Source organism: Argopecten irradians, chromosome 1 (assembly GCF_041381155.1).
Source record: "Argopecten irradians isolate NY chromosome 1, Ai_NY, whole genome shotgun sequence".
Classification (NCBI taxonomy): domain Eukaryota; kingdom Metazoa; phylum Mollusca; class Bivalvia; order Pectinida; family Pectinidae; genus Argopecten; species Argopecten irradians.
Genome location: NC_091134.1, coordinates 39,051,812 through 39,079,258, shown reverse-complemented (window position 1 = coordinate 39,079,258; position 27,447 = coordinate 39,051,812). Strand labels below are relative to the sequence as shown.

General features: G+C 34.0%; 2 protein-coding genes across 8 annotated transcripts in view; one reads left to right on the top strand and one right to left on the bottom strand.

The window, feature by feature from the left end:
* The window catches only part of LOC138327209 (uncharacterized), a 32,560-nt gene extending 5,818 nt beyond the window's left edge, over positions 1-26,742 (top strand). Inside the window, exons 2-8 of one of the 5 annotated variants that reach the window (XM_069273199.1) lie at positions 849-875; positions 3,341-3,414; positions 17,688-18,019; positions 18,805-19,022; positions 19,389-21,651; positions 21,930-22,040; positions 22,605-26,742. In XM_069273199.1, the coding sequence (XP_069129300.1) occupies positions 17,737-18,019; positions 18,805-19,022; positions 19,389-21,651; positions 21,930-22,040; positions 22,605-23,455 (3,726 nt within the window). In that variant the 5' untranslated portion in view covers positions 849-875; positions 3,341-3,414; positions 17,688-17,736 and the 3' untranslated portion in view covers positions 23,456-26,742. Of the gene's footprint in view, positions 1-848; positions 876-1,312; positions 1,395-3,340; positions 3,415-16,683; positions 16,795-17,687; positions 18,020-18,804; positions 19,023-19,388; positions 21,652-21,929; positions 22,041-22,604 lie in introns of those variants that run through there. The other 4 variants (XM_069273212.1, XM_069273217.1, XM_069273192.1 and 1 more) reach the window with 4 other exon arrangements.
* Positions 4,570-16,439, bottom strand: LOC138327262 (fatty-acid amide hydrolase 2-like). 3 transcript variants are annotated; one of them, XR_011209025.1, is made up of 9 exons: positions 16,337-16,439; positions 14,533-14,751; positions 14,066-14,285; positions 13,514-13,723; positions 11,668-11,787; positions 11,000-11,157; positions 10,238-10,336; positions 8,625-9,943; positions 4,570-8,580 (listed from the first exon to the last, which is right to left on the bottom strand). XR_011209025.1 is itself a non-coding variant. In XM_069273248.1 (8 exons), the coding sequence occupies exons 2-8, from the start codon at positions 14,722-14,724 to the stop codon at positions 9,371-9,373; spliced, it is 1,572 nt and encodes a 523-aa protein (XP_069129349.1). In that variant the 5' UTR covers positions 14,725-14,751; positions 15,504-16,439; the 3' UTR covers positions 4,570-9,370. The 3 variants fall into 3 exon arrangements, 2 of the variants coding, with proteins under 2 accessions (XP_069129349.1, XP_069129344.1); XM_069273248.1 differs by having other exon boundaries at positions 4,570-9,943; positions 15,504-16,439; XM_069273243.1 differs by having other exon boundaries at positions 4,570-9,943.
* Positions 26,743-27,447: the final 705 nt, after the last annotated feature.

Sequence of the window (27,447 nt, the reverse complement as noted above, 5' to 3'; positions counted from 1 at the left end):
TCCTATTGGCAAGACTCATTTGATGACGTGCAGTGTTTTGAAATTGGAGGAAAGTCCGATTATCACGCAAACACTTGGAAATGGAGGATTAATGTTAGAATGTAGGACACCTTAACCAGCTAGCTCACAATACGAGTAAAAACTATCCACAAAAACATTAACAGCTGTAACGCCCACCTAGTCATTGACATATCAAGTTTTAGAGGTGTCAATTACTGTGGTTTCATGAAATTACTTGTGACTTTATTATAAAATTAATATCAGATTATACTCGTATTTTGAAAATATAACGAATTCCAATTAATTACCAGTATAGTGTTATTATAGATTTTTCCTATTTGACAAAATTGTCAGATATTAGATAAAAAGCTACGAATTGAAACAAACGATTGTACATGCTTAATTTTTAAAAGTCTTAAGTTTATTTGAAAAGTATGTTACATATGTGCATTTACAGTTAAATAATTTATCATCAAAATGCATTTGTTTCCATTTTACGCGTCCCCGATACCCTATTCATTTGTTACGTAGTGTAGGCTAATCAGAATGTCAGTTGTAAATTACCTTATTTCATTATCATTCTCAAAATATGTTGTTGTAGTTTCGCATTCATACTATATAATGAGACCTCTAAGATGAAAATAATGTAACTTATAGGCTTACGTTAAGTGAAAGAACAAACCGAAAGTAGAATGCACATATGTAAATTCTCAGGCAGAGTGTGGTAAATTGCTAAGTTTGTCTTTCGTTTTAAAAACAAAAGTCCCTCGCTATAACGTTAGAGAGAATACTATTCTACCAGGTGCATTTATATTTGGTTAATTATTGTATTTGTTGCATCGTTCCAGGAGCATAAAGACAAACGCATAGACAAGGTAAGTTGTCTGCTTTATTTAGGCTCTAAACATAATACATAATGATCTAAAAATAACACGGATGTATTGTGCTAGTTATTAGTAAAATCATGTGTCTCTTCGACATTGCTTCCATTTATATTGCTTCTATTTAAGTAACACCTGTAAGCATGGTTTGGGCTATAATTACATCAAGATAAATTAATGTGATATTTGATAAAAACACTAATCCATTGATTCTATAAATGTACTTGTAATCCTGATAAGTCAAAATATCATATTTCAGATAAAATATTTTGACTTATCAGAATAATGAAAAATAAAACAATGAAACAAATCCAAGAGAAATTACATAACGGAAGGATAAACCTTTGTTTAATATCACTGAACAACGCACATATTCCCTGACCGGACGTCCTTTGGGTTTCCGAGAAACACTTAACACGGTACATATAGTATATCCGAGACAATGTTCCACAGATACGAAAAAAGACGTATGCTCATGCGTGTGTGTATTTACCTTCTGGTGTCTTCTAACAGGTGCGTATTGATCGGCATAGTAAGAAATCTAAAAACTGACAAAACTATGCATTACTTCACTGATTAATGTAATAACTAAAATTTTAACGGAAAACTAAATTATTGTAGCAATCATTTATTATGAAAGATTTTTTTATCGTACAATCCTGAATAACTTTGCGTTTTAAAATCAACAACAAGACTTTGTTTATTGATTGAATTTTATTGTAAAGATCGTACAACACAACAGTTGAGAGATGTTTAAAAAATATTTACATTTATTGTGTGTATTCCCCTTTGTCATTACATTAAACAATACATGTTTTACAAAACTTAGTGTTTTAGAATATGTACCTGCATTTTCCATTTGTGGTCTCAACGATGTCTATTGAGTCATGATCAATTTTATTGATATCATGTTTAGTAGGAAATAAAATTGTCCGAAGTAACTAAATGACATAACCACAATGTATTTTAATATACCTATATATAAAATTGAATAATTAGATTGATATATTATACATTTGTATTGATGAAAAATACAACAACCTTTGTAATTAAAAATAACCACAATGGTCATTTGACCTGCGTAACTAAAACACTAAAACGTCCATTGTATGAACGGTAACCACAGGACTTAATTGTTTACAATCACTACCCTGCCTTAGTCACGCCGACCATATGGGGTTATAGGTCAGTGTACTCGGCCGACTACCACTCCAGTTTCTGTTCTTGGTAATGGAACTTTTTCACTTTCCCTAGACATTAAACACACATTTGTATTTATCCTACTGGAGATATAGGTTATTCGTTTTCCTAAAACCATTCACATTGATGATGAGAGAAATAAAATGAGTTTAAAATTAGCCATGGTTAGAAATTTGCATTTATATTAATGAAAAAAAAATCATCTTCGTTCAAGTTCAAAGTTTAGTCTCACCATAAATTGACCAATCGCCAGGTGTAATATAGCCACGCCTCGTGCTCACAAACGCACGTGTTTCTATTCAATGTCGGAGCAAACATCGTAGCACACACAATACAAAATACAAAGTAACGTGCGGTTTGATTGACAGCTGGCGATCCGTCAATTAGGAGCATAATCTGATAAATCCATTAAAAATGATTTGAAACATAAAAGCCATTTTGAACAGAGTTATATGAGATATTAAATAATATACACATATGTTTCAAATATAGAACAAAAACTACATAATTGGAAACTATTTGCCAAGCACATGTATTTTTATCTATTTTAATCTGATTTCCATGCGAATTATTTAATTTTTGCTTTGTATTAATTAAAACATGAAAAAAATGTTAGGATCTGTATCTCTTTTTGCCAGAAAACTGAAACGATATATCTGAAATGATCTAAAATGATAAAACGCTAATGCATAATATTTATTTATCAAGAAAAATGAGAATAGTATTAGTGGAATTTATTGATGTTTTAATTTATCTATATACAAAATAGCCATTTGCTACTATTGCCATGACGGAATTTGTAAGGATGGATGTTAATATATAACAATTATATAATAAACTGAAATATCTTCCTATTCATGGAAGAGACAATGTAATCTTTCCTATAAATAGAAACAGTAATGCGTATTATCATGCTACTGTTTATGCATATATGCGACGTTGATTTTAAACGAACATATAATGACTGAGAGAAAGGATTGTTATTTTCTTTTTAGGGATTGGAAACTGCCCACACTATATCCGATACCATACCGGTAATGGCACTATATCGGCTATATATCCGCATAAACGTTTTAATCAATAATATTTCAATTTGTTCTACATAATATAGCCAATGTATAATATGGTTACTTTGTATGTCCTTATGGCTTTAAACGAACACTTATGTTAAGTATACAATGTTGATATGTAATCAATGTTACCATGTATGTGTGGTATTCCCCTATTAAAGATTAATTCTATTTATAAACATTATACAGGAAGGTGACGCAGATATATAAACATACCAAACGGGGATTCCCCTCTTTCGCTTCTCAGCTGTTAACGACGAAAGGTAAGACTTTTTAGCACCAGAGAGGTGCCGACTTAATCTAAAGGATATCAGTTAGATCAACTCAGAAACATACTTCTACATATATTTATATATTATACATGAATGTACCTGTGATGAAACACTATTTCTAGACATATCTTATTAATATATGTTATAAAACAATCCAAACCATGAAGTAATATCTATTGTAAGAACATTTTGATAAAATGAGGTTTTTACATCTTCTAACGTTTCGACACCTTTGCTGTTTTTACCTAAATCCTAGGAGCGAATATTAATTGCCACAGAATATGGGTCGTGAATCAAGTTCAAATCTTATGTGGGGCAATTGCCAGGACCTTACGACTGGTCGGTGGTTTTCCCCGGTTCTCGGTGTTCCTCCGCCATCCAAACCTGGCACGTCCTTAAATGACAACTGACTATTAAAAGGACTAATCAAACCTATATCATATATCAAAAGTAATGGACATCACTAGTTAAATCATGGAAATTTAATTGTTACATAATTTTATCAAGGATTTTAATTCTATTACTATACCATACTCTAGTATATGTAACGTTTGCCGAGAAATTTTTTAACTCCTACTTATTACTGATCTAAGTGATGATTATGACAGATCCATCAATTATCATCATTATCTCAATAATATCATTTGTTCATTTATATTTGATGAACAAGGAATTATGAAATACTGTTGATTATCGCCGAGATACTGTAATAACTTCTCTCAGTTATAAAATATGCATGACTTGAAAGTTTCCAGTTAAACATTTCCTTCATTTGATATACAAAATTTCTTGAGGATGTCATCCTATGTCTGTCACAGAATTCATCTTATGACACAACAGGCCAAAGTTCGAGCAAGCTAATTCTGGCGTGATCAGCAAGAAGTCCAACATTCTTTATGACAAATAGACCTCACGGTTGCTTAATACACATTTGTTTAATAATGCTAAAACTAACAGTTAAGGATAAACTTTTCGCAAAATACGCGATATGAACGTCGATCAAGTGACCAAAGGCCGAAAGTTCGCTACACAAGCAATGTTTCTTCATGTGATTACAAAAATAGGAACACAGTTGACCTTTTTTTCTAATCTAACGCTATTAATCTAAACTTTAGTTCAATACAAGAAGATAAGCCAACGCAACAGTACATTATTTACAATTTTATTTTATTCCATTTATTCAAATCCATCAAATTATTGTATGGAGCAAGAATGGAATTCAAGAATAGAAATCTTACATTCGAAAAGTTTGCGCCCAGAAAACTATCACCATTCGTCCGTGTATTGATCACAGAACACAAAACATCAAGGTACCACCGTATTGCGTTTACTCCATTTTGTAAACGAAATTCACTCCCGGTATTCAACAATAAATAAGACATTAACAAAACAAAAACCGAAAATAATCCATAACATTCAAATATTATATTTATGATTTTTCAACATTAAAATTAACAGATAACGCTATCCAGACACTGAGATGAAACAATATTGTAACTACCCTGAGTTTTGACGCTATGAGTACTAAATACGTCTGTCTCTAAAACTTTCTGTATACATCCTGTATGACGGTAATTTATTGTAAATTGTCGCAAACAACATTATTATTTTTATAATAAGTGGTAAATGTTAAAAAAACTTTCTCAGGTTTAAATCAACACTCATCAATAATAAGAAAATTAGCCTTTTAAAGTGAATGGTAACCCAATAGTATTTTATGGAGGTTTTCTTTTCCATCTGCAGTACTCTATTTACACTTTTATCATATTAATCTGAAAATGACAATAACAATTGATAAAGAGGATGACAAAAACAAAACAGGAAATTAAGCCCACAGAATGTGCATTACATGTCACCTGCGTATGACTGACATCAGGTCACAATTACATATACAATACATGTAGATATCTCTTAAATTAAACACGATACAAAATAATTGTGCATGACATACATAAACATGTACGCTTACATAAATCTATATTTTACCATAACCCAATGTCAACAGGGTCTATCAACGATAAAACATCAATGAGAAACATGATGTGAACTTATTCAAACCCTTCATATCTTTCCCTAAAAATACCCAAAAAAGCGAAATATTCCAACCATTCTATTTGAAAATGTATGATATATTGCAGAGATGAGATATTAAAGAAATAAAAATGAATGACATTAAGAGATATTCTAAAATAAATTTATTTCAATATGATTACTTTTTAATTGTAAATGAACTTAAAATAACTATACTTATCTTAATATACACCTCACGCAGTATTTTACTAAACCATTGCTGATCTAATAACCACCTTATAACATGCCAAATAAGGAGTGAGCCAAAACCTTATATATGTATATACACCCTGGTCATACTAAAAGAATCACATGACATAACTACAGTGTAAAATCTTACAAGAAGAATTGTTGAAAAAAATTGTCTTTTTTTACTTGTTAAACTAGCAATAGACTTGCTTTAAACTTTCACGTTATAAATTGTTCATGGCCATGCTAATATATAGATGTTAGAAAACCATTAATATGTACACAGACGAAAAAACTTGTAAATGCATCGATATCTTCATTTATTTCTTTTTAATGATAAGTGAAATGATCATATTTACTCATTGTTATTCAATGTAAGATCTTAAATAATCACCACAATCGCAAACAAAAGGTTGTTAAATAATACATCTTTCTTATTTTGGAAACAACAATTGATAGTTCGCTAAATCACCAAGACAGATTAACACGGTAACATTCCAGAATAATTATTTATTTTTTCTTTCTACAGATTTTTAAATGAAAACAGCATTGTTAAGACAGAGAGATATACCGTATTATTAGTTATTTCATAACAAGTGAAAATGCAAAGTTTAACTGTTAAGGCAGAAAAATAGGATTGTCTACGTTTTCATAACAAAGTATAAATGCAAATGTTGAGACAAAAACTAGATTATACATTTGTATTTCGCATTCATAACATAAAGTAAAAAAACGTTACTGTAAAGACAAAAAAGACGAATATTCTACATTTGTGTAAAGACACTATCACAGTGCAGCTGAATGGAACTGAAAACTTATTGAGCGATAGACACTACTTACAATTAACCAAGTATATGTACTTAATAAAAACATATGTGCCTACCTGCATTTCAAAAAGCCATATGCGCATGCAAACCACTACACAACGTTCAGCATTGGTTAAAATATCTGTCACAGCTCTTTAATAGGTACATGTATGTGTATAACATAACGCCAAAATCTTCAACGTCCAACTAATTTCATAATTTTTCGGAAAAAAAATATTAAGTCTGGTCAAAAAAAACGAAGTTTGCAAATGTTGCTGAACTTAAAAATTCTGTGAATGGATCTAAATGATAAATGTAAAATCCTAATAATAAATTTTCATTTCTTTTTCGATGTTACATTCCAGTATTCCTTACTACTTACATTTACACATTTTGTTAAAAGATATTTTTGGCTTGTTTCCATATCAATTCGAAACAGTGATTACATTCTAAAAGTTGTCAGCAATATCAAATCGCATACATTTTCATCATCATTGAAACATTTCTATTAACACTGTCAATTTTCACAATTAACTTTGCAGAATTCTAAACCAAACCACTGAAATTAGGTACTTCATTCATACAATTACTTAAGTAGACACATTAATATATATATGGAATTCAGCCAATATCACATCATTACAATATTTTATTTGTAAAAAATGATCACAGTCAACAACAAAGACTTGAATTGTTCAATTTAAAAATGGTAAAAAAAGTCATTATTTTTTCAAATGTCATTATTGTGATTTTGTGTAAAAAAATTACGATAGGATGTTAAATATGTCGATTTACAGCTACTGTCATCAAGCACCCCAGCACTCCTATGTCAACAAATTTCTACTTCTACAATATGTTTTAAAATTATGAAAAATATCCGCTCTTTTAGATCCATCATATATAATTTGAAACAGTTTGATTATAATTTATGTTTTTGTATAATCCATAGACATGCCAGAGATATCATAATATCATACTTATATCTAGTATTCATACAATCTTATCTCATCAGCCGGATATTTATCATTCAACACCAAATATTGTTATAGTATATAACAATTGACAATGGTTTGATTTTGAACCAGAGGATGACATCATTAAGCGTCTTATTGTCACAAGTGTATATTGAGTCTTTTCTTATACTATGAATGATGGTTCAGCACAAATATTGCAAAGAATGAGAAATTTATTTATACTTCTTACTGTTAGCACCTCTTCAAATATTGAGCATTTTAAAAATTGTATTAAGAAAGAAATCGTAATACTAATTCGCCATTGGGTACCATAATGGTAGAAAGCTTGATATGATATACAATGTATATTTGGAACTTGAAGAGATCAAAAAGAAATAGTTGTGAATTAGAATAATGAAGATTAGCACTACAAGTTCTTATTGAAACTCTTTAATGAGGTATAATTAGTAAGAAATGTAATAATTACATATAAATTCTGGTTCTTCAATTCATCAAGGAATCTAAAATGGAGACAGGGGAAATACCAATACAATGTAACTGTAAAATGAAATCAGCAACTGAAAAATAGAACTGACGCAGAGCCAATTATAATGTAGTGAAAGCTTCCTATGTGAAGAAAAATGAATAAGCTAACTGATAAACATATTATCTATCATTAATATATAAACAAAAGATTTTTGCGTCGAAACAGTAACACCTGTCTTTTAAAATACTGAAAATAATACTCCACTATATATTGTTTATAGTTACGATTTGATTGAAAAGATTGCATATAAGACTGAACTGTAGTTCTCCACTACAGACAAAAGTAAAAGACAATTAAAACATACAAAATTTTATCAAAGTCATAATGGCCCGTAAATTCTGAATATCATCATCTGACACAAAAGGTAACATAATCCACTATTATTAATATTTTCATGATGTTATACTGATAGATTATAGATTGTTTGTCTCATATACCAGCATGTAACAAAATATCACCTATTATTTAAAGTGTTTAAAGTAAAAAATTATTGCAGAAGTACAAGTAGAGTATCACATATCTACGAAAAGCCTTCTCTAGTAAAGGACTAACCATTTCATCCAACCTCCAATTATTATCTCTGGTGGAGAACCTAGGGTAGCACCCAACCACTGAAAGCTTCCTCTGGTAGAGAACCTATGGTTTCACCCAACCTCAAAAGCTTTCTCTGGTGGAGAACCTAGGGTTTCACCCAACCACCGCAAGCTTTCTCTGGTAGAGAACCTAGGGTTTCACCCAACCATCGAAAGCTTTCTCTTGAAGAGAACCTAAGGTTTCACCCAAACACTGAAAGCTTTCTCTGGTGGAGAACCTAGGGTTTCACCCAACCACCGAATGCTTTCTCTGGTGGAGAACCTAGGGTTTCACCCAACCATCGAAAGCTTTCTCTGGTGGAGAACCTAGGGTTTCACCCAACCACCGAAAGCTTCCTCTAGTAGAGAAGCTAGGGTTTCATCCAACCACTGAAAGCTTTCTCTGGTAGAGAACCTAGGGGTTCACCCAACCACTGAAAGCTTTCTCTGGTGAAAACCTAGGGTTTCACCCAACCACCGAATGCTTTCTCTGGCAGAGAACCTATGGTTTCACCCAACCACCGAATGCTTTCTCTGGTAGAGAACCTAGGGTTTCACCCAATAACCGAAAGCTTCCTCTGGTGGAGAACCTAGGGTTTCACTCAAACAACGAAAGCTTTCTCTGGTAGAGAACATAGGATTTCACCCAACCAACGAAAGCTTTCGTTGGTAGAGAATCTAGGGTTTCACCCAACCACCGAAAGCTTTTTCAGGTAAATAACCTAAGGTTTCACCCAACCACCAAAAGATTTCTGTGGTAGAGAACCTAGGGTTTCACCCAACCACCGAAAGCTTTCTCTGGTGGAGAACCTAGGGTTTCACCCAACCACCGAATGCTTTCTCCAACTCCTGTGCAAGAGCTATCGTGTACCTATCATTGTTCATACTAGTAACCAGTTGTAAACCTAACGGTAGACCATCCTTGCTCAACCCTAGTGGGCATTGGGTGACAGGCAGGCCAAGAGTATTGAACACACCAGTGTATGCAAAGTTAAAGGGGTAGAGAATTGGTTCATTATGGTACGGCGCCAGTTTTGGATGGCTTGGATAGAGCAGAATCGAATCATTTGACAGCAGTTTGGTTACATCTGATTCCAGTTTCTCAAACACTCTCAGAAATTTCTGGTCCGTCTCTGGAATGGTGATTTTCTCGAAAAGTCCAAGACTTATGGCAGGAAGTGTGTGTTGTGAACAACCTACAAACCATTTCAGTAGCTCAATCACACAGTTCACACTGTTTTCATCGTCACTCATGAGCTGGGCGAACTTTTGACCACCTCCTGTGTTCATTTTGGCAGTCCATACTTCTAATCCATACCTCATGCGGTGTATGTTTACCCTCTCCACTTTCAACTTTAGCTTTTCTTCTAAGAATTTCTCAACCTAAAAAGTTAGTTATAAAGAGAGAACTAAACATTTAAAAAAAAATAAAATTATAAGATCAAATCTTTAAGAAATCATACCTTATTTGTTCAAGATACTTTTGCAATATTTTTGTCTGCCTCGATTATTATGAAAAGTTAACATACATTATAAATGATTTAAAAATAAAAGTTAAGATCACAAACTATCTAGGATTCAAGACATTTACTTTATTGTTCCTAGAATTGTCAAGCAGAGGGCTGGATTGAAACTATGTGGAAACTCTACGTAAAAACTCCTTCATGTGGTAATCACCTTGATTTGGATTTCTTTGAGCTCTTTGTCTACAGGACTGACAAGTAGACTTCCTCCATCATCTAGCATACTGTAGATTTTCAATGTTCGTAGGTCTACCTAAAGTTCAAAAATTAAAGCTGTGTATTATTTTAACACAAACACTCTTAATGAAAATGCATTAGTGTTCTCAGAGTCAATTAGCAGATAGTGTTATCTGCAAGTTTGACTGTTTAGATAAGTGATCCTAGAGTTAGTTAATCAAAGAGTCTACGGATAATGCCAATGTTGGTCACATGATACCACTCGGGAGGTTTTGATCTGATTGGGTCACGTTGATCTGTAGCCTCTTTTAAAATGTATGCTATTTCTTCCATCTATCTGAATGATATGTCGGTGCTTTTATGCATCCATATTCACACATTGTATGTTTTACAACAGTTTGTTAAAATGAAAATTATATGAAATATAACTTTAACTCTCAAAAAATAAAGTAAATGAACATTTGATATAACAGCAAATTCAATTTCAAGTCATTTTATTAATACCAGGTAGTTTCCTGTTTAAATTTGATTTTCTTTCCTGGTAATTATTTGCATTGCAAAAAATAAATTTAATGCTGCAAACACAATATATCTTGAATCCTGGACTTATTTAAATGTGTTATTGAAATAGTCTGGACTGTTTTTTTCAATTTTGCACTAAAAAATAACTTCTAGCATTTTCAGAAGAAAAAGTGAAACTTGATATTATTTACATTTGATTAAAAAGAAAATTAGCTACCTTTTCATCAAGTTTAGCCTTTAGTGTCGACTCTGGTCCAGCAAATACTTTGAGTAATGGAATGAGATCCTCCGCATACCGACACATAGGGCCAGTACTGAGTAGGTCTCTCTCTTTCCCTGTGGCCATCGGGTGTTGGCCCTCGTTAGGAACTAAACCTGATACAGACCAAATAATATTATGGTACATACGTTATTTACAGATTTTGGACTGAAGAAGGCTCTTTAGTGGCTGAATATATATTCTATAGAAATTACTTTTTATTTCACTTTGAATTCATTTTGGCATTTTATTTCGGATTATTAATATACTAGCTTTATACCATTTTTATCTCATTATGAATAATACATTAGCAATGAATCTTTGGTTTAATGATCAAACAAATTTTATCATAATCTGTATATAAACCATAATCGACTTTTTTAATACACTTTTTGGAAAGCATGCATCATTTCCTAATCACACTTGTCCAATATAATGGTAAAATAGTGTGAAATTTTGTCTATAGGCCTTTAGAAGTATGTACAGTTTATCTACACTGCCTAAAGACTTAACTTCATTTTGAACTTTACCACGAGGGAGATTACTCAATCACAATAAATATACTATACAGTATCCATGCTATAAAGCTTAAAGGCAGATAACTGAAAATTTATACCGGGTCTCACCTCGTGATGCTTTGTGCCCAAACACACCATTAAAGAAGGCTGGCATCCTTATACTGCCTCCAATGTCTGATCCAATCCCCATCACTGCTGCAGCAGTGGAAATGATACAGGCTTCACCTCCTGTAAACAAATTTCTGTAGAGTTAAAACTTGTGGACTGTTAACATTCAAAATTTATATAAAAACAAGAGGCCCAAAGGGCCTTAACGGTCATCTGACTACCTTGGCAATAGTAAAATTAATTATATATGGTGTCACTTTGTCAGGACCATGTCAGGATCATTTTCAATTTCTTTCAACAAATTTTATTTCAAACAAGAGGCCCAAGGGCCTAAACATATAGGAAATTAATTAGATATAGTGTCATGGTAGCCATCTTCGATTTGTGATCAACCAGAGATGTAACAATACTTTATCGGGACCATGTCAGGATCATTTCATGCAAGTTTCAGCCAAATCGCACCAGTAGAACTTGAGAAGAAGTTCAAAATGTGTTTTCAAGATGGCGGCTGTGGCGGCCATCTTGGATTTTGGATCGACCCCAAAAATAACAACACTTTGTCGGGACCATGTCAGGATCATTTCATGCAAGTTTCAGCCAAATCGCACTGGTAGAACTTGAGAAGAAGTTCAAAATGTGTTTTCAAGATGGCTGCTGTGGCGGCCATCTTGGATTTCGGATCGATCCGAAAAATAACAACACTTTATCAGGACCATGTCAGGATCATTTCATGCAAGTTTCAGCCAAATCGAACCGGTAGAACTTGAGAAGAAGTTCAAAATGTGTTTTCAAGATGGCGGCTGTAGCGGCCATCTTGGATTTCGGATCGACCCGAAAAATAACAACACTTTGTCGGGACCATGTCAGGATCATTTCATGCAAGTTTCAGCCAAATCGCACCGGTAGAACTTGAGAAGAAGTTCAAAATGTGTTTTCAAGATGGCGGCTGTGGCGGCCATCTTGGATTTCGGATCAACCCGAAAAATAACAACACTTTGTCAGGACCATGTAAGGATCATTTCATGCAAGTTTCAGCCAAATCGCACCGGTAGAACTTGAGAAGAAGTTCAAAATGTGTTTTCAAGATGGCGGCTGTGGCGGCCATCTTGGATTTCGGATCGACCCGAAAAATAACAACACTTTGTCAAGACCATGTCAGGATCATTTCATGCAAGTTTCAGCCAAATCGCACCGGTAGAACTTGAGAAGAAGTTCAAAATGTGTTTTCAAGATGGCGGCTGTGGCGGCCATCTTGGATTTCGGATCGACCCGAAAAATAACAACACTTTGTCGAGACCATGTCAGGATCATTTCATACAAGTTTCAGCCAAATCGCACCGGTAGAACTTGAGAAGAAGTTCAAAATGTGTTTTCAAGATGGCGGCTGTGGCGGCCATCTTGGATTTCAAATCAACCCGAAAAATAACAACACTTTGTCGGGACCATGTCAGGATAATTTCATGCAAGTTTCAGCTAAATCGCACTGGTAGAACTTGAGAAGAAGTTCAAAATGTGAAATGTTAACGCACGGCGGACGGCGGACGGCGCACGGCGGACGGCGGACGACGACGGACGAAACATGACGACTATAGGTCATCCTGACCCTTCGGGTCAGATGACCTAAAAAGTCAATATGTATTTCATATAAATAATATCATATTCTATATATATGTATCAACTTTAAGACGAGTTTTCCAATAATATCCATAACATATCGCATTATAGCAGTTTATTCTCTTATTTTTCTTCTTTCACAAATATAATTTTCTGACCTTGGCAATATCTGCAATAGTTATATAAACTATAGCTTTGTAAAAACAATCACAGAGCTGTGTGCTCAGCGTACCTGAGCTGCCCCCAACAATCCTAGAAGAATCGTAGGCATTCCGTGTGCGGCCATTGAGGTTGTTAGCTGATTCATACCACATACAAAGCTCACTAACATTTGTGAGTATATATGGAATGGCTCCTGCCTTTTTTACTCGTGCCACCACCTCGGCATCATATGTGGCAATTTTGCTTTTTCGTTTCACTAACCCAGAAGCATTAGGCATACCTGTCAAAAATGAAATTGGTTGAAATCATGCCACTGCATATCAATTAGACCCTACATATATCTGTGTATGTACCTGTGCTAAAAATGAAAATGTCTTTGATTAAAACAAAAATAATTAAGAAATAGGGGATTAACTAATATTTGCATAGGAAGGCCTACTTTAATATTTCAGTTGATAAAAATGTCTCTGAAATGTGTGTTTTTTAAAATAGGGGATAAGCCAATATTCGCATATGATAGACTTCTATATGCTTGTACTAAAGTTGATAATTGTTTATCATTTTGGAGAGCATGATTCTATTTGTATCTGGTGCTTTAATCAGTAACATATATTGCAGTAACCTTTAAGAGCAAAAGCTTCCTTAACAGACGTTGGGACACCCAGAAATGGGGCATTTTTCTCAGAGTACTGGTCATCTAACTGGCCACTGTCCAGTAAAGTATCCACTTGTTCTGCTTCTAGGATGGCTTCCTCATATCTGGTAGCTGTGACTGCATTCACCACAGGATTAACTATTCCTACACGGTGAATGAAGGACTCCATCACATCTACAGCTCTAACCTTTTAGTAATAAATAATAATTACAATTCAGTTTAATGTAAGCATTCACTAAGTTTCAGAATAACTGCCACAGAAAGAGGAATTTTAATTATTTTAGTTTTGACATCTCCGAATTATTTAATGCCACTTTCGACCCAGCTTTCTGCTTACATAAAATGATTTTCATTGTTTATTGAAATAAATCTTGTCATTTTCTTCGATTATAACTTTCGTGACTGTTGAGTTAAGTTTCTCTTGTGATCATTACCTTCCTTGTTCTGATAAGCTTTGCCAGCTCTGTGGCACTCTTGAGACATAAATCTTCCTTTACTGGTGGTACTCTCTGTGATCTCCAGTCGTAAATGATGCTGAACATGATACTAAGGATCGGCTTCATCACCAGTCCGATTAGTGTTAACAGTGCTCTCACCACAGTCTCCATCATCCTCACCAATGACATGGTGAACTGTCCCAGGTGGTATTAGTTCTATATATATAACAATTCCAATCAATTATTTAATATAAAAGGGAGCCATTCACCCATATACAATAGTAAAATACAATACAGTGATACAGCAGTTGGTAACATAATTCTCATCATGTTGTGATGGTGGTGTTGATTCATATAATAAATTTTAACAAGCATCAAAATATGATTATATATCCATTGGAATATGATCCATGAGTATGTATGCTGTACATGTTAAGATTGTCAAGAAGAGATGGATATATGTATGCATATATACAATGTATATGTACAGTCAGTGGCCATAATGAAGTATGTAGGTGGAAGTTTTGCTATATATTTTTAGTAATATTACATATTTTTAATTGTTATTCCTCAATTAGTCATTTTCTATTCAATTGTAAGAAGATTTTATGTATAGACTTTTTAAAGAACAATTTTTGCACCTATGTGAATTATCTAAAATATTTTCCGTGACATATTCATCGATAAATCAATCTTAGACTTGTAATTTTTAGGACGCCATTTTACTATAGACAAAGAAGGAAATGGCGGCGTCATCAAATGTTGTTTGGATATTATCATTCACAACTCACCCATTTTGCAACGGAAAAACATGTACATTATTTAAAAATAAGTGCTAGATAAGTGGCATTTACATTGTCAAATTTGTCGTTTTTACATTTGCAACTGATTTCTGGAGAGGGGTTTTTAAAAATGTAAGAATATATATAGTAAAAAAATCGCTTGCTTACTGTATTAAGGCCACTTACTGTATCTATCTAATTCATTTTCTTTCCTTTGTCTGCTGCAGGTAATATAGTATAAAGTACTAAATTTTCTGCATCCTCTATACTTTATGGGTTACTATCAATAATGTTATCTCAACCCCTGGACCACATGTATAGCATGCGTTCAGGAGAAGCAAATTTAACTGCCCAATCACAGGCACACAGAGCATTTTTTTGAAGATTACAGAAAGAGAGCCATGCCCAACTTCAAAGCAACACAGTCAACCACTATGTACCGTTTTTCAAATTCCTTTGATGTGCACATGTAGGCCTACATCAAAAGATCAAATTACATGTGTCTTCTGTTGCTTTATATTAGTTTTACTATGAGATAGTCAAGAGGTAGATATAACGTAAATGTATATAATCAATACGCGCCGCAATTTGCGAAGAGCTAAATAAAAGCCATGATGTCAAGACAAAGGTAACGTTAACAAAGGGCGGTAAATAAGTAACCCATGGAGTGTATTTGCTCATGTACATTAAGTAACATAGGCTACTGGCACTTGTAGGCTCTGTTTTAAAGATGTATACACTATCTGAATAATAATAAAAGGTAACTTACAAAATAGCATAATAAAAGAATAGGTATTAATTTTCAAAACTACAAAGTAGCAATAAAAAATCTAAGCAGTGAATGAGTGAGAGTGTCAGTGTTAAGTTAGGCCTACTGTAACAAACAGCTGATCATTATGTTTGATGACATATGCGCATTATGCTATATGTTGTTCAGCTTGCATCAATTCTGCATCGATTTTTGCCAAAAAACATCTAAACACATGCACATATCAATCAGTTTTCCATTGATTTCCTACCGGACAATTCGCTGCTGTTTCGTGTGACAAACGCGTATGCATAGTTTAACACAACGTAGAGTAAACTTGTAAAGCGTTTGGTTGACGGTGATCAGCGTGATTGACACATCGGGAACTTCCGGTTACACAATCACTGTATAGGAACGTGAACTGGTACAATGTTTCGGCAGTACTCGACACGTGTAAAACAAATTCTAAACTAATTTTATCACGCACTTTCGGCGTAAAAAACTTAAACGTGTTTTATAGACAATGAAATATTAGTATATTAACATTTTGTTTGTCATTTTTCAATGATTTTTTTTAAAAGGTTGTTTTCTTACATTTTCACGCATCACTTCCTATGAAGTGATTTTTCTGGGGATTTTCAGTTGGATAGACTGGGGGATTTCCCAGAATAAATTTTTCCTTGAACAGCTGCCAACATTACGATATTTTGGAAAATTTTCGTACATGTCGTAAGTATTCCTTTGTATTCGTCTCTCAATTGATGCCGAATCGTACAATTTGTACCAGTAACTATATTTCGAGTCGTTCGTAGTGACTTGTTCAATAACGTTGCGAATAACGCTCAAACCGAAAGTTGATGGGTGGGTACCTTACGTTTGAACGCTAGCTCATAGGCTACTAGACACATTGTTACCGTATGTGCGTCTTATCGTGTCTTTTGCGTGTTACACACATATACATGTAGTACATACATGTACGTTCTACGAGATGATTGTTGGTCAAAGTTTATAAATAAACATTACATATCGGGTACATTTAGGCCTAGTGAATAGCCAAAAAAAAAAACAAACAAAAAAACATAAAATTTACTGCACATAATATATATATATATATATATATATATATATATACAATATGTATATACATGTGTCATGAACCATGTATGTTAACATGTTTATAACAAAGATTATCAAAGTGGAAATTCATTTTTACACGTATGCCTTAAATAATATTAATTTGTTGTCATATAAATACAATATGTACTGTGACCTTATTATATTGAATATATATATGTGGTAAAATGTACATATACACCTTTACAATATACCAATATACATGTACAGTGTGCAATATGGCACATATATGATGAGATACAATTAATGAAGTAATAAATACGTAACTATACATTGTAGTTACTTGGTACATATATATATACGTTAAATATATATTATATATTACTTTTAAAAGTCTATACAGTGCCTTAATTTGTTTACAATAGCAACTTATTTTATTCTCCCTAGTTTGGTGATGTTATACAATATAGCATATTTTTCTGTTTATTGTTGCATGATGACAAATGGAAACTATATTCACTAATGATGTTTCTCTTTTTATGTTTCAGTTTCCAGATGTAGCACACCACTGTATATAACTCCACTAAAAATCTGAACATGGATAGACCTATTGTGCTATTCAGAAGGAAATTTTCTGAATCTTCTCCAGATCTTGTCAGAAAGCTTCGACACCGTATCAAAGGAGATGTACAGAATACATCATTTCGACACTTTCACAAGTTTAGTATTAGTTTTCCAGCACTCCATCTTTTCCCAGCTGACTTTAAACAGCAGTACATCATCAGTGTGTGTGATCTGGATATGAAAAATGATCTCAAAACAGCCAAGGTCATCAACTGGTGTGATGGTGTGAAAAATCTCTACCCAATTTCCACAACAGGTAAGACAATATATATCAGTATCTGCCAGCTAAAGTTTGCTTCTTGACATCCTTAAGTTATATTATGTTTTCCTAATTTTTTCCCCTTTAGTGTAATGTAATCAGAAAATAAACTACATTTATTTACACCCATAGTGCCTTTTTATAATGATGTAATGCACAAAAATTTTATTTTAGACTTATAAGTTGGTGATATAACATAATTAAAAAACTAATGCATGAGACAGTCAATTTAATTAATCTCCAAAAGTGTTCTAATTCACCCTAGCTTTATCCAAGAAAACTAATTAAGTTCTGAATTTACATTTACATGTAGTTAGCTTTATTCAAGAAAATGTTCTTAAAAGATTACTTTTCATAATACAAATGTTGAAAAATAGATAAACTCACAAGAGAGCATGTTTTGTCCTATTTCAGTGTATTAAAGCATCCTCTGGAAATGATATCTCAATAATTGCCCAGCTGTCCAAGTTTACCTAATTGCATGGTCAAACACTGTTTGTATATATACAATATATATAAAATATCAAATATCAAAGAAACACAATTTAACAAAGCATGACAATTTATTGACTCGTGCTCTATCTGGGCCTCAAACTCACGATCTACGGCACCCAATCGCCTAGCCAAACATACCTCGCCTTCTACCACTGCACCACATCCACATAGGGCACGAGTCAATAAATTGTCATGCTTTGTTAAATTGTGTTTCTTTGATATCTTATAAAATATATATGTATAAACCCTTTTATTTACCTATCCTTGTAATAAGTGTTTTGTTACAGCTGATGGCAACTGTCTCCTGCATGCAGTGTCCCTTTCCTTGTGGGGGATCGAGGACAGTGACCAGTTTTTACGTACCATGCTTTACTTGACCTTATCTGAGGGAGATGCGTCATTATCTAATGGCATGTCAAATAAGATCCAACAAAGGTGGAAATATTCTCAGGATGAACTCAAGAAACTACATCCATCCGAGTTCAACTATGATGTCACTTCTATGGTAAGTTAATATTGACTTGTCAGACAATCAAGTTTTAATTAAAGATTTCCCCATATGGTGATTAAAAGAAACATGTTTTTTCCAAAGAGCTCACAAATTGTCTGTAATGCTACATGTATAAAAATGCATTGTATCATTACTGTTCAGAGTATTTGCTCTTTGCTATGCTTCAGTTGCCCATTAATGTAATAATTAAAATAAAAAAATATTAATATAACTTATATAATCTGTGATTTCATCTTACTTATTTTAAATTTCAGTGTTATCTTAATATTGAGTTCATTTTATTTTCTAAAAAGTGATATTTCTTGAAATTTTATATTACTGTTAATTTTTTTCTAATTAATTTTTTATTGGTTTTGATAGGACATTTCTGTAGATTGGCATAATATTGTCCGAGCAGCCAGTGATATCGTGGAACCAGGAAGAAGCCAGGCAGGCACACCCTACTCTACCCTGGAGGGAGTACACATCTTCACATTGGCAAATATTCTCAAAAGACCCATTATAGTGTTAGCAGAAAGGACAGCCAGATCAGTGTATGGGAGTAGTATGCAGGAAAACAGTTTGTTTGGAATATACTTACCAATGGAGATACCACCGTCAGACATTTGTAAGACACCAATTGTTCTTGGTTATAGTATGAACCACTTCGCACCTATGGTAACTCAGGCCGATAGTCCTGATGGCCAGGGCTCTAGTCAAAACATTCTTCCTTTGGTCATGGAGGACTATACTAACCTTCCAATAAGGTTTTTATTGAGAGAAGAAGAGTTAAAAGCAGGGGACGTGATTAAAAGGTACATGCATGTGAGAAACATTCCAACGGTTTCAGAATCAATTCTTCCTATCCCAGGTGTTGTATTACAACATCTGTCCATACATGATGACCTTGACATTGTCAGAGTGCATAGACGTGAATGTGAACAGATCTTTATGAACTTGGGTGTTTCTAACATGCAGCCTACTGTTGGTGGTAAACCGTTTGTTGCTGCTAGTGAAAGAGTACCTGTCTCATCAGCAAGAACAGTAATTCCTGGTGCCCCTCAGGCAAGATTTGATCCTGTCCAAAGAACAAACATGCCAGTATCCACTCCAACAAGGAGAAATACGCAGCCATGTGTGACCCAGGGATGCCATATGTTTGGATCACCAGAAACAGGAAATATGTGTTCTTCCTGTTTTAACAAATATACAATAGAATTCAACAAACAAGAGGCACAAAAGAAAGGATGGAATGTACCAAGTGAACCTTCCGCTCCACCAATGTCATTCCATGGACAGGAAAGTTACACAGACTTGTCAGTCATGGGTGAAACTTGTCAGAATCCAAAGTGTGGAAATAGGTGCTCTGTACATACATTCCCATTCTGCCATACCTGTAAGCCTACACCACAGAAATCAGGACCAGTACAGCCTGGAGCAGGCGTTTTAGCTCCATCAAACCCTCCTGTCATGGAAGTAAAATGTATAAACCCCAAATGTGATAATATGTGTACTGCTTCAGAACCTGTGTGTCACGAGTGTAAAGACTTTCTGATTCAACAGGGAGCCTATATGGCTACAGTCCAACCAAGTACAACTACTACCAACACACATGGATTACCTTTAGCTTCAACAAGCCAGCAGAATATTGAGGTTCAACCACCAGCAGGAAATGATATTTCAATCATGCCTGATCAGCAATGTCGGAATCACGTGCGATGTACAAACTTGTGTACAAAGTCCACTTTTCCTTTCTGTCTTGCATGCTCTCCAATGAAACAGGGAGGTGACAACTCTTCACCACCAAATATGACATCACATCCGCAGGGTTCCTATGTGACAAACCGTACTGGTTCATCTCTACCACCTGCTACACAGATTGCAGAACCTGTGGAACAGACTCAGGGAGCTGAAGGTATAGACGAAAACAGCATGTTTGGAGAAGGAATTGCAACAGCCCCAGTCAAAGAACTAGGTAAGCTTGAAATTGCACCATCAGCTTTGTCAGTAGCAGAGTTTGAAGAAAATTCTCTTTCAAGTAACTTTCACTTTAGCCATGAACCTTCATCACAGACTCATGTGATTAACAATTACAAAGCTTCAACATCATCGGAAGGGACACCTTCTCCAATGGAATCTGGTAAACGTCCGATTTATCCTGGATCAAGTGGTCAACAACAAGCAACAGTTCAGTCTTCTGGAAGCTCATATGCTATCATCAATGAAGAATCAAATAACCAGGAAATCCATGGTAACACTATTCAAGGTCAAGGACTCGTACAATCAAGAAGATCACCAGATCTTTTGAAACAGCTCTGCTCAAAACCAGGATGCCGGGGTGCAAGATTATCCAATAATTTTGGATATTGTCTTGATTGCTGGACTGCATGCATCAGGGGTCTTGAAAGTCCGCAAGAACCATCACCTGTGGAATCGACAGAGGAGTCCAGAGCACCACTTCTGAACACTGCGGAGATACGATCCATAACACAGATCGCTACATCATCCAAGGATAAGAAGGATTGTGCGTCCCCTTTGTGTCACAAGAAGGTCTATCCTCCCCATAAACTTTGTGATGGTTGCATAGAGGTCTTACGTCAGGGTCATACAAGGTCATTAGAAGAACAGACCTCTCCACGTCATGGTAGGCATATAGCAATTCTATATCAAGTATACTCTTACATTCACCAATGCAAGAACTATTCTAGCTTTAGCATTGGAAGTATTCAACTTTGCTATCAGGAGTGAATAAGAATAAAAGAATGGATGGATTGTTATTAAACGTTATTAAATATGATTCAAGTTTACATTCTTCCACAAAATTACCATAGCCGGATTTCACTTTAAATGTTATCAAATGAACTGTATACGGATTATCTTTTGTCACTGTGGTATAATACACATATACTTATCATGTTTCAGAGAGAAAAGGTAAAAGTTATTCACCATCGAGGCCAAAATGTAAAAAGGCGAATTGTGAATTCCATGGCAGTAGCAAAACTGGTGGATATTGTTCTCAGTGCTACAAAGAAGGTAACTATAATATATCTGCATACATTAAAGGGAAATGTGATCCGTGTTTCTCTGGTAGATTTGAAGAAGTAGCAGTTTCAGTAGAAAACAAGATAGAATTAAACAGATTTCATAATTTTAAAGAGAATAAAATCTTAATGAGCAATATTTCAGATTCAATTTAAAATTTTGAAATACATTTGTATGTCCCATTGCGCATGCACATCTTGATACCATTTGATGTTTGCTTGAGTTTTACTGCAGACTGTTTTTGTATGGTGATCCAGGGACGTAGTTCCATTAACTCCAGGCTTTTTCTTTATGTTGTTAAAATAGTAGTCAATGGTTTATTTATTTACTGGAGCTAAAGTAAGAGATGACAATGCAACATTTTAGTGAGTGTTGTCTAGGGCTCACTCTGTCTGTTTTCTCGCTTGTCCACGCAAAATCAAATTGTCTTGCACATATGCAATGTTACGGGTGCTTATTTCGTGGGATAATGATTTGGAAAACCGAGATAAAGTAATTTATATTTCAGTTTTAAAAAGACTAGTAAAGTGATAAAATATGCTTAATCCTTTTCAGTTACCAATCAAACATTTCCAATAGCATCCAACTTCAAGCAAACACCTACTTTATCAAACCTTCCCCCAAGGACCCACAGCGATCCAGAGTTATTTCAAAGTGGAGCAAGCTACACTCCTCAGGTAGTGCAGTCCGGAGCTAGGTACCCTCCTCAAGTGGCTCAGAGTGGTGTAGGATACCCTCCCCAAGTGTCTCAGAGTGGTGTAGGATACTCTCCACAAGTGGTCCAAGGTGGTGCAGGATACTCCTCACAAGTGGCGCAGCCTGGAGGATACAATCAGCAAGTGACTCAAAGTGGAGCAGGATACAATCCCCAAGTGACTCAGGGTGGCAGAGTTCATATAAAGGGACAGATTCCATCACAGCGCTGTTTAGAACCTGGCTGTGACAAGTATGGAGACCCAAATATGTACTTCAGATGTACAGAACACTACGAGATGACCAACATGTCTGAGTACCAGCCCCAACCTCCTCCTGCTAATCAGTATAATGCTGGAGAAGTAATGCATTACAATGTGGCGGAGAAACAGCCTTGGCAACCACCCGCTGTTTATCCAACTCAAAGACCACCAAATGGTGGATACATGAACAACCTGTCTAGGCCGCCTCCTAATGATAATCCAAACGCACCTGTCACATATTCACAAAATAGTGCATTCCGATCTGCAATGTCAAATGTAGAAAATAATATGAGGAACAGAGTGCTCTGTAAGACTACTGGATGTAAAAATATTGGCAGTGGTATGAGAAAGGGGTACTGTAGTGAATGTTATCCCTACACTTTACAGAGGAGAGGGAATGATGAAGAACTTCCCCCTGATGATCCTAGAATGAATTATGGCTGTTGTTAAGACATCACACTGGAGTTTCTGTATTTAGTAATTCGTATAGATCTTTTCTGCGACTATACTTTAATTATGCATATATTTACAAATCAAGTTATTGTTGCATATACAAATGTATTAATGCTGTCATTTGCTTTATATATTTTTCCGTCTTACTTCATTATTTAATTTTTATTTAGTTAATATTATTTTGAGATTTTTGTGGTGCTCTTAACACATTTTACAAACATCTTAGATATCATTTATATAATATGTCATAGGCGCCTGAGTGCCCAATCATAGAACATTATATCGTAACCTACTGTAAACATAATTCTATTAGCGGTAGATTTATTTACACGGTTTTTGCACTGTCTTTCAGGTGTTAATTTATGCACAGCGTTAAATTTTGTAAAACTATATTCCCGGTATTGCACCACTGAATTACGGTAATTTATGTAAATATTTATAAAATAAGTACGTTTACAGTTGGGGATTTCAAAGAAAAACAGGTGAATTTTGCACTACGTAAATGGACAAGATGTAAACACTTAATATATGGATATATGAAGACCCATTATATAAGCCACATTATTTGGATATTATTACATGATTAAGCATCTTGAGCTTGTAAATACTATACAAATCATTTACAAACTGTAAACACTACACAAAGTTCTCTAGTATTTGTATAGAAAGACTTGTTCAGTGTACATTGTAAAGTAAATGCATATTGTGTCGAACTTAGTAGAACTAAAATTATGGGGAGTTATTATTTTACAAGAAAATGTATAAGTTAGTACATATATATAGGTAAATATTGTAAATGCGGGTACTTTGGACTAGTGTAAGTAAAGATATGACCTTGAATGTAGGCCTATATCAACTATATTATTTGGAGATATGTACAATCGGAATTGTTAGCCAAACACAGTTTATATAGCATTTGCAATTATTACAAATAATCTTTTTGTTATGATCTCATTTATCGAAATAAATTATTAAGGATTGTTTGGTCATATCACTGATACTACAAATGTAATTGGTACTCATTTTATTAAGACCAACATGTCTTATGTCTTATTTATATATCATATACTTCTGTTACACAATAGCGATTCTTTTTCTTGAAGGTTCTTATGCATAAATGCAAGGATTCATTTGGGATCTCATATTAGTGTTCATCTGAAAGAAGTTGTAATTTTATTTGCAAACGTTAATGAACACTTTAAATCTATTGACAATATTCATTTTTTCACATGAAATGAGCACTTTGATATACAAGTAGTTATATCACAGATTATAAAGGTTCATAACTAAGCGGTAATCAAATTTTAGTTTGTAGCGCCAGATTATTTGACCTGAAATATCGTATTGAAGATATTTGACGACTGAGACAGAATTTCATATGCAGGCCAAATATTTTTTGATTACCTAACACATTGAGCAGATTTATTGCTTTCAAATAGTTACAGTTCACATATATTTCCACGTATCCTAGCGTATTGGACCATTCTAGGCGTTTTAGGTCTATATCTAAACCTAATATAATAGAAGAGTGAAAAGCTCGTCTTTGTCCATCACCAAATAAATAGAGAATACATGGTAGTGTCTTACAATACAAGGTTTATTTTGGTGCGAGACTTGGGAAGGCCGAGATGACAATTGGTCATTACCATTGAGAGTGTCTATACTAGTACTGTACCTTTTACAAATTTTCTAGAGCTACGAAATAAAATGTAGAATTTTATTGCAAGGGTTACAAGTATGAAACTGAAACGGGCCATGGGTTATGATATCTTTTTTATGTCTACAATACATGTGTGTGGTACATGTAACTTCGGAATATCTTATATGTTTCGTTTCATCATCCAACTACCGACTGCAACAACATGTTATGCTAGAAAAAGATGATGTGCCAGAATAAAACAATGAGGAAGCAATATAGTTTTGTTGTTTCACGGTAAACAATGCTATAATCGAAAGAAAGTACGATGAGTTAATAATATATAGCTTCATAGTAGGAAGACCATCATTTACAACCAATGTAGATTTGTTTGCATCATACTAGAAAATATTTCGTCTTGCTCTCTGTTGCGAGTATAAAAACGTGAATGTAATGTGAGTATACTAAAACATAATAACGACGACGACATTGGTATACCATATTACCTCAATAAGTATATTTAACAACCTTACTTTATTAATTATATTGAATCATAATTAATTATAGAGAATTAAAAGTTGTAGCATCATGTCTAAACATTATACAGGTTAAAGGTGTTTTGGTGGTGAAGTATAAGAACTATTTGAGATGTTGAATGTTTTTGTAGTTTGTTTCTTTCATTTCGTCGATGCTAATTTTCGTTGTTAAACTATACTAAAAGCCTAACAAAGTATATCCAGCAATATTTCTTACTATTCCTGGTTACAGAGCAAACGTTAAAACTGCATAAAAGTATACATTGTAACGCAATTAAAAAGATGTGAGAATCATATCTTAAAGAGGTATACAGAAGTTCTGGATAAAGTTTTTTTGTTTTCGTAGTTATAAAAGAAATTTGTTGATTATTACAAAGCCGTATAGTCCAACAACAAAAATACTCAATAAAATATGAAAGTTCCAAACTACTAAAACACACATGCATACTTAATGTAACACGTCTTTGATACGCAGTAAATAATGATGCACATGTACTTATTTCGGTGTTGTTTCTTAGTATTATATCAGTTTTGATGTATGTTCTATATTTAATTACCATTCACATAATGTAATAGTATACACGTATAGAAAAGTTAAATAACAGACATATTTTACTTTTTATAATGATATAAGTAATTATTGTATTAGGTTATTATTTTTCGTTTTTTGAATTTTAACTTTAAATCCTTTCGTGATGACCCCGTACATGTATATCAGTCATGTTGACCATGGAATTAATATACTGTCTTGGTTCTAAACGTGTCGGATAGATCTTAATTGTTGGAAAATGGTACAATACACTTAATTTTCCATATTACCTTATGGCAAATTTAGATATTGAAGGTTAACTTTTGAAATTATGGTAAATTTAATACTAATAATGCAATGTTTGCTTTTCGGAGAAATATGCCACATACATGTGCAATGTTTTCTGAAATTGATAAATAAATGAACAATACTATCGATAATGGAACTAAAATATCCATAGAGGCATACCAGTGTATTTTATCAACGAACTATATAAATGGTAACGTTTCCTCACTAACCTTAATTGATCGTTATAGATATACTATTCATTTTGTGTTTCATGTAAATAAACAACTGATCATTGCTTTATGTGTTTTTGTTTGAATATAGAAAACATTTGATAAAGATAAACGTATCTCAAAACATTTGATTTGATTTATTCTTTTTCTGCAGTTGGAATTTAGTTTTGGTCAATATTTACAATACATGCAACTAAATAATAAATTCCGTGTCAACACGAAGACATAGAGTCGGTTATGATAAACATAATTGACAGTTTTCTCTTCAACTATACAGGAGTAACGATGTGTAAGCTTACAAAACTTACCTCTTTCATGATCAAGTAAAAATGTGTCTCAAACTCTATGTCATATCCATATGGCATGATCAGTGAGACTATGTAATTCTTTAAGTAAGTCCAGCTGGTATGGCGTTGGAATGGTGTCTTCTGCCTCTATTGCAGGATAGGAAAGGAATATTGAGGTTAGAATCTTGCCTTTTTCGTTCTTCCTAACTTTCTCTCTCCTTTTAACGCCTCTCTTGACACCGCCTCACGTTTGGCGTTCTGCCCCCTGGCCAAGACTCACCATAGTCTATAAAAGTGGTTGTTTCTACTCCATCATAGAGCTCAGCATAAAGGGAGTGGGACGACTGATTTGTTCGTTGTCATAATGTGAATGGATGGGGTGTTTTGTGTCCTTGACGACATGATTTAGTGAGATAGGGCACATGATTCCACTATTGCAGAGACAACTCGAATGTTGTGTTTGGGTATTATTAGTTTAACGTC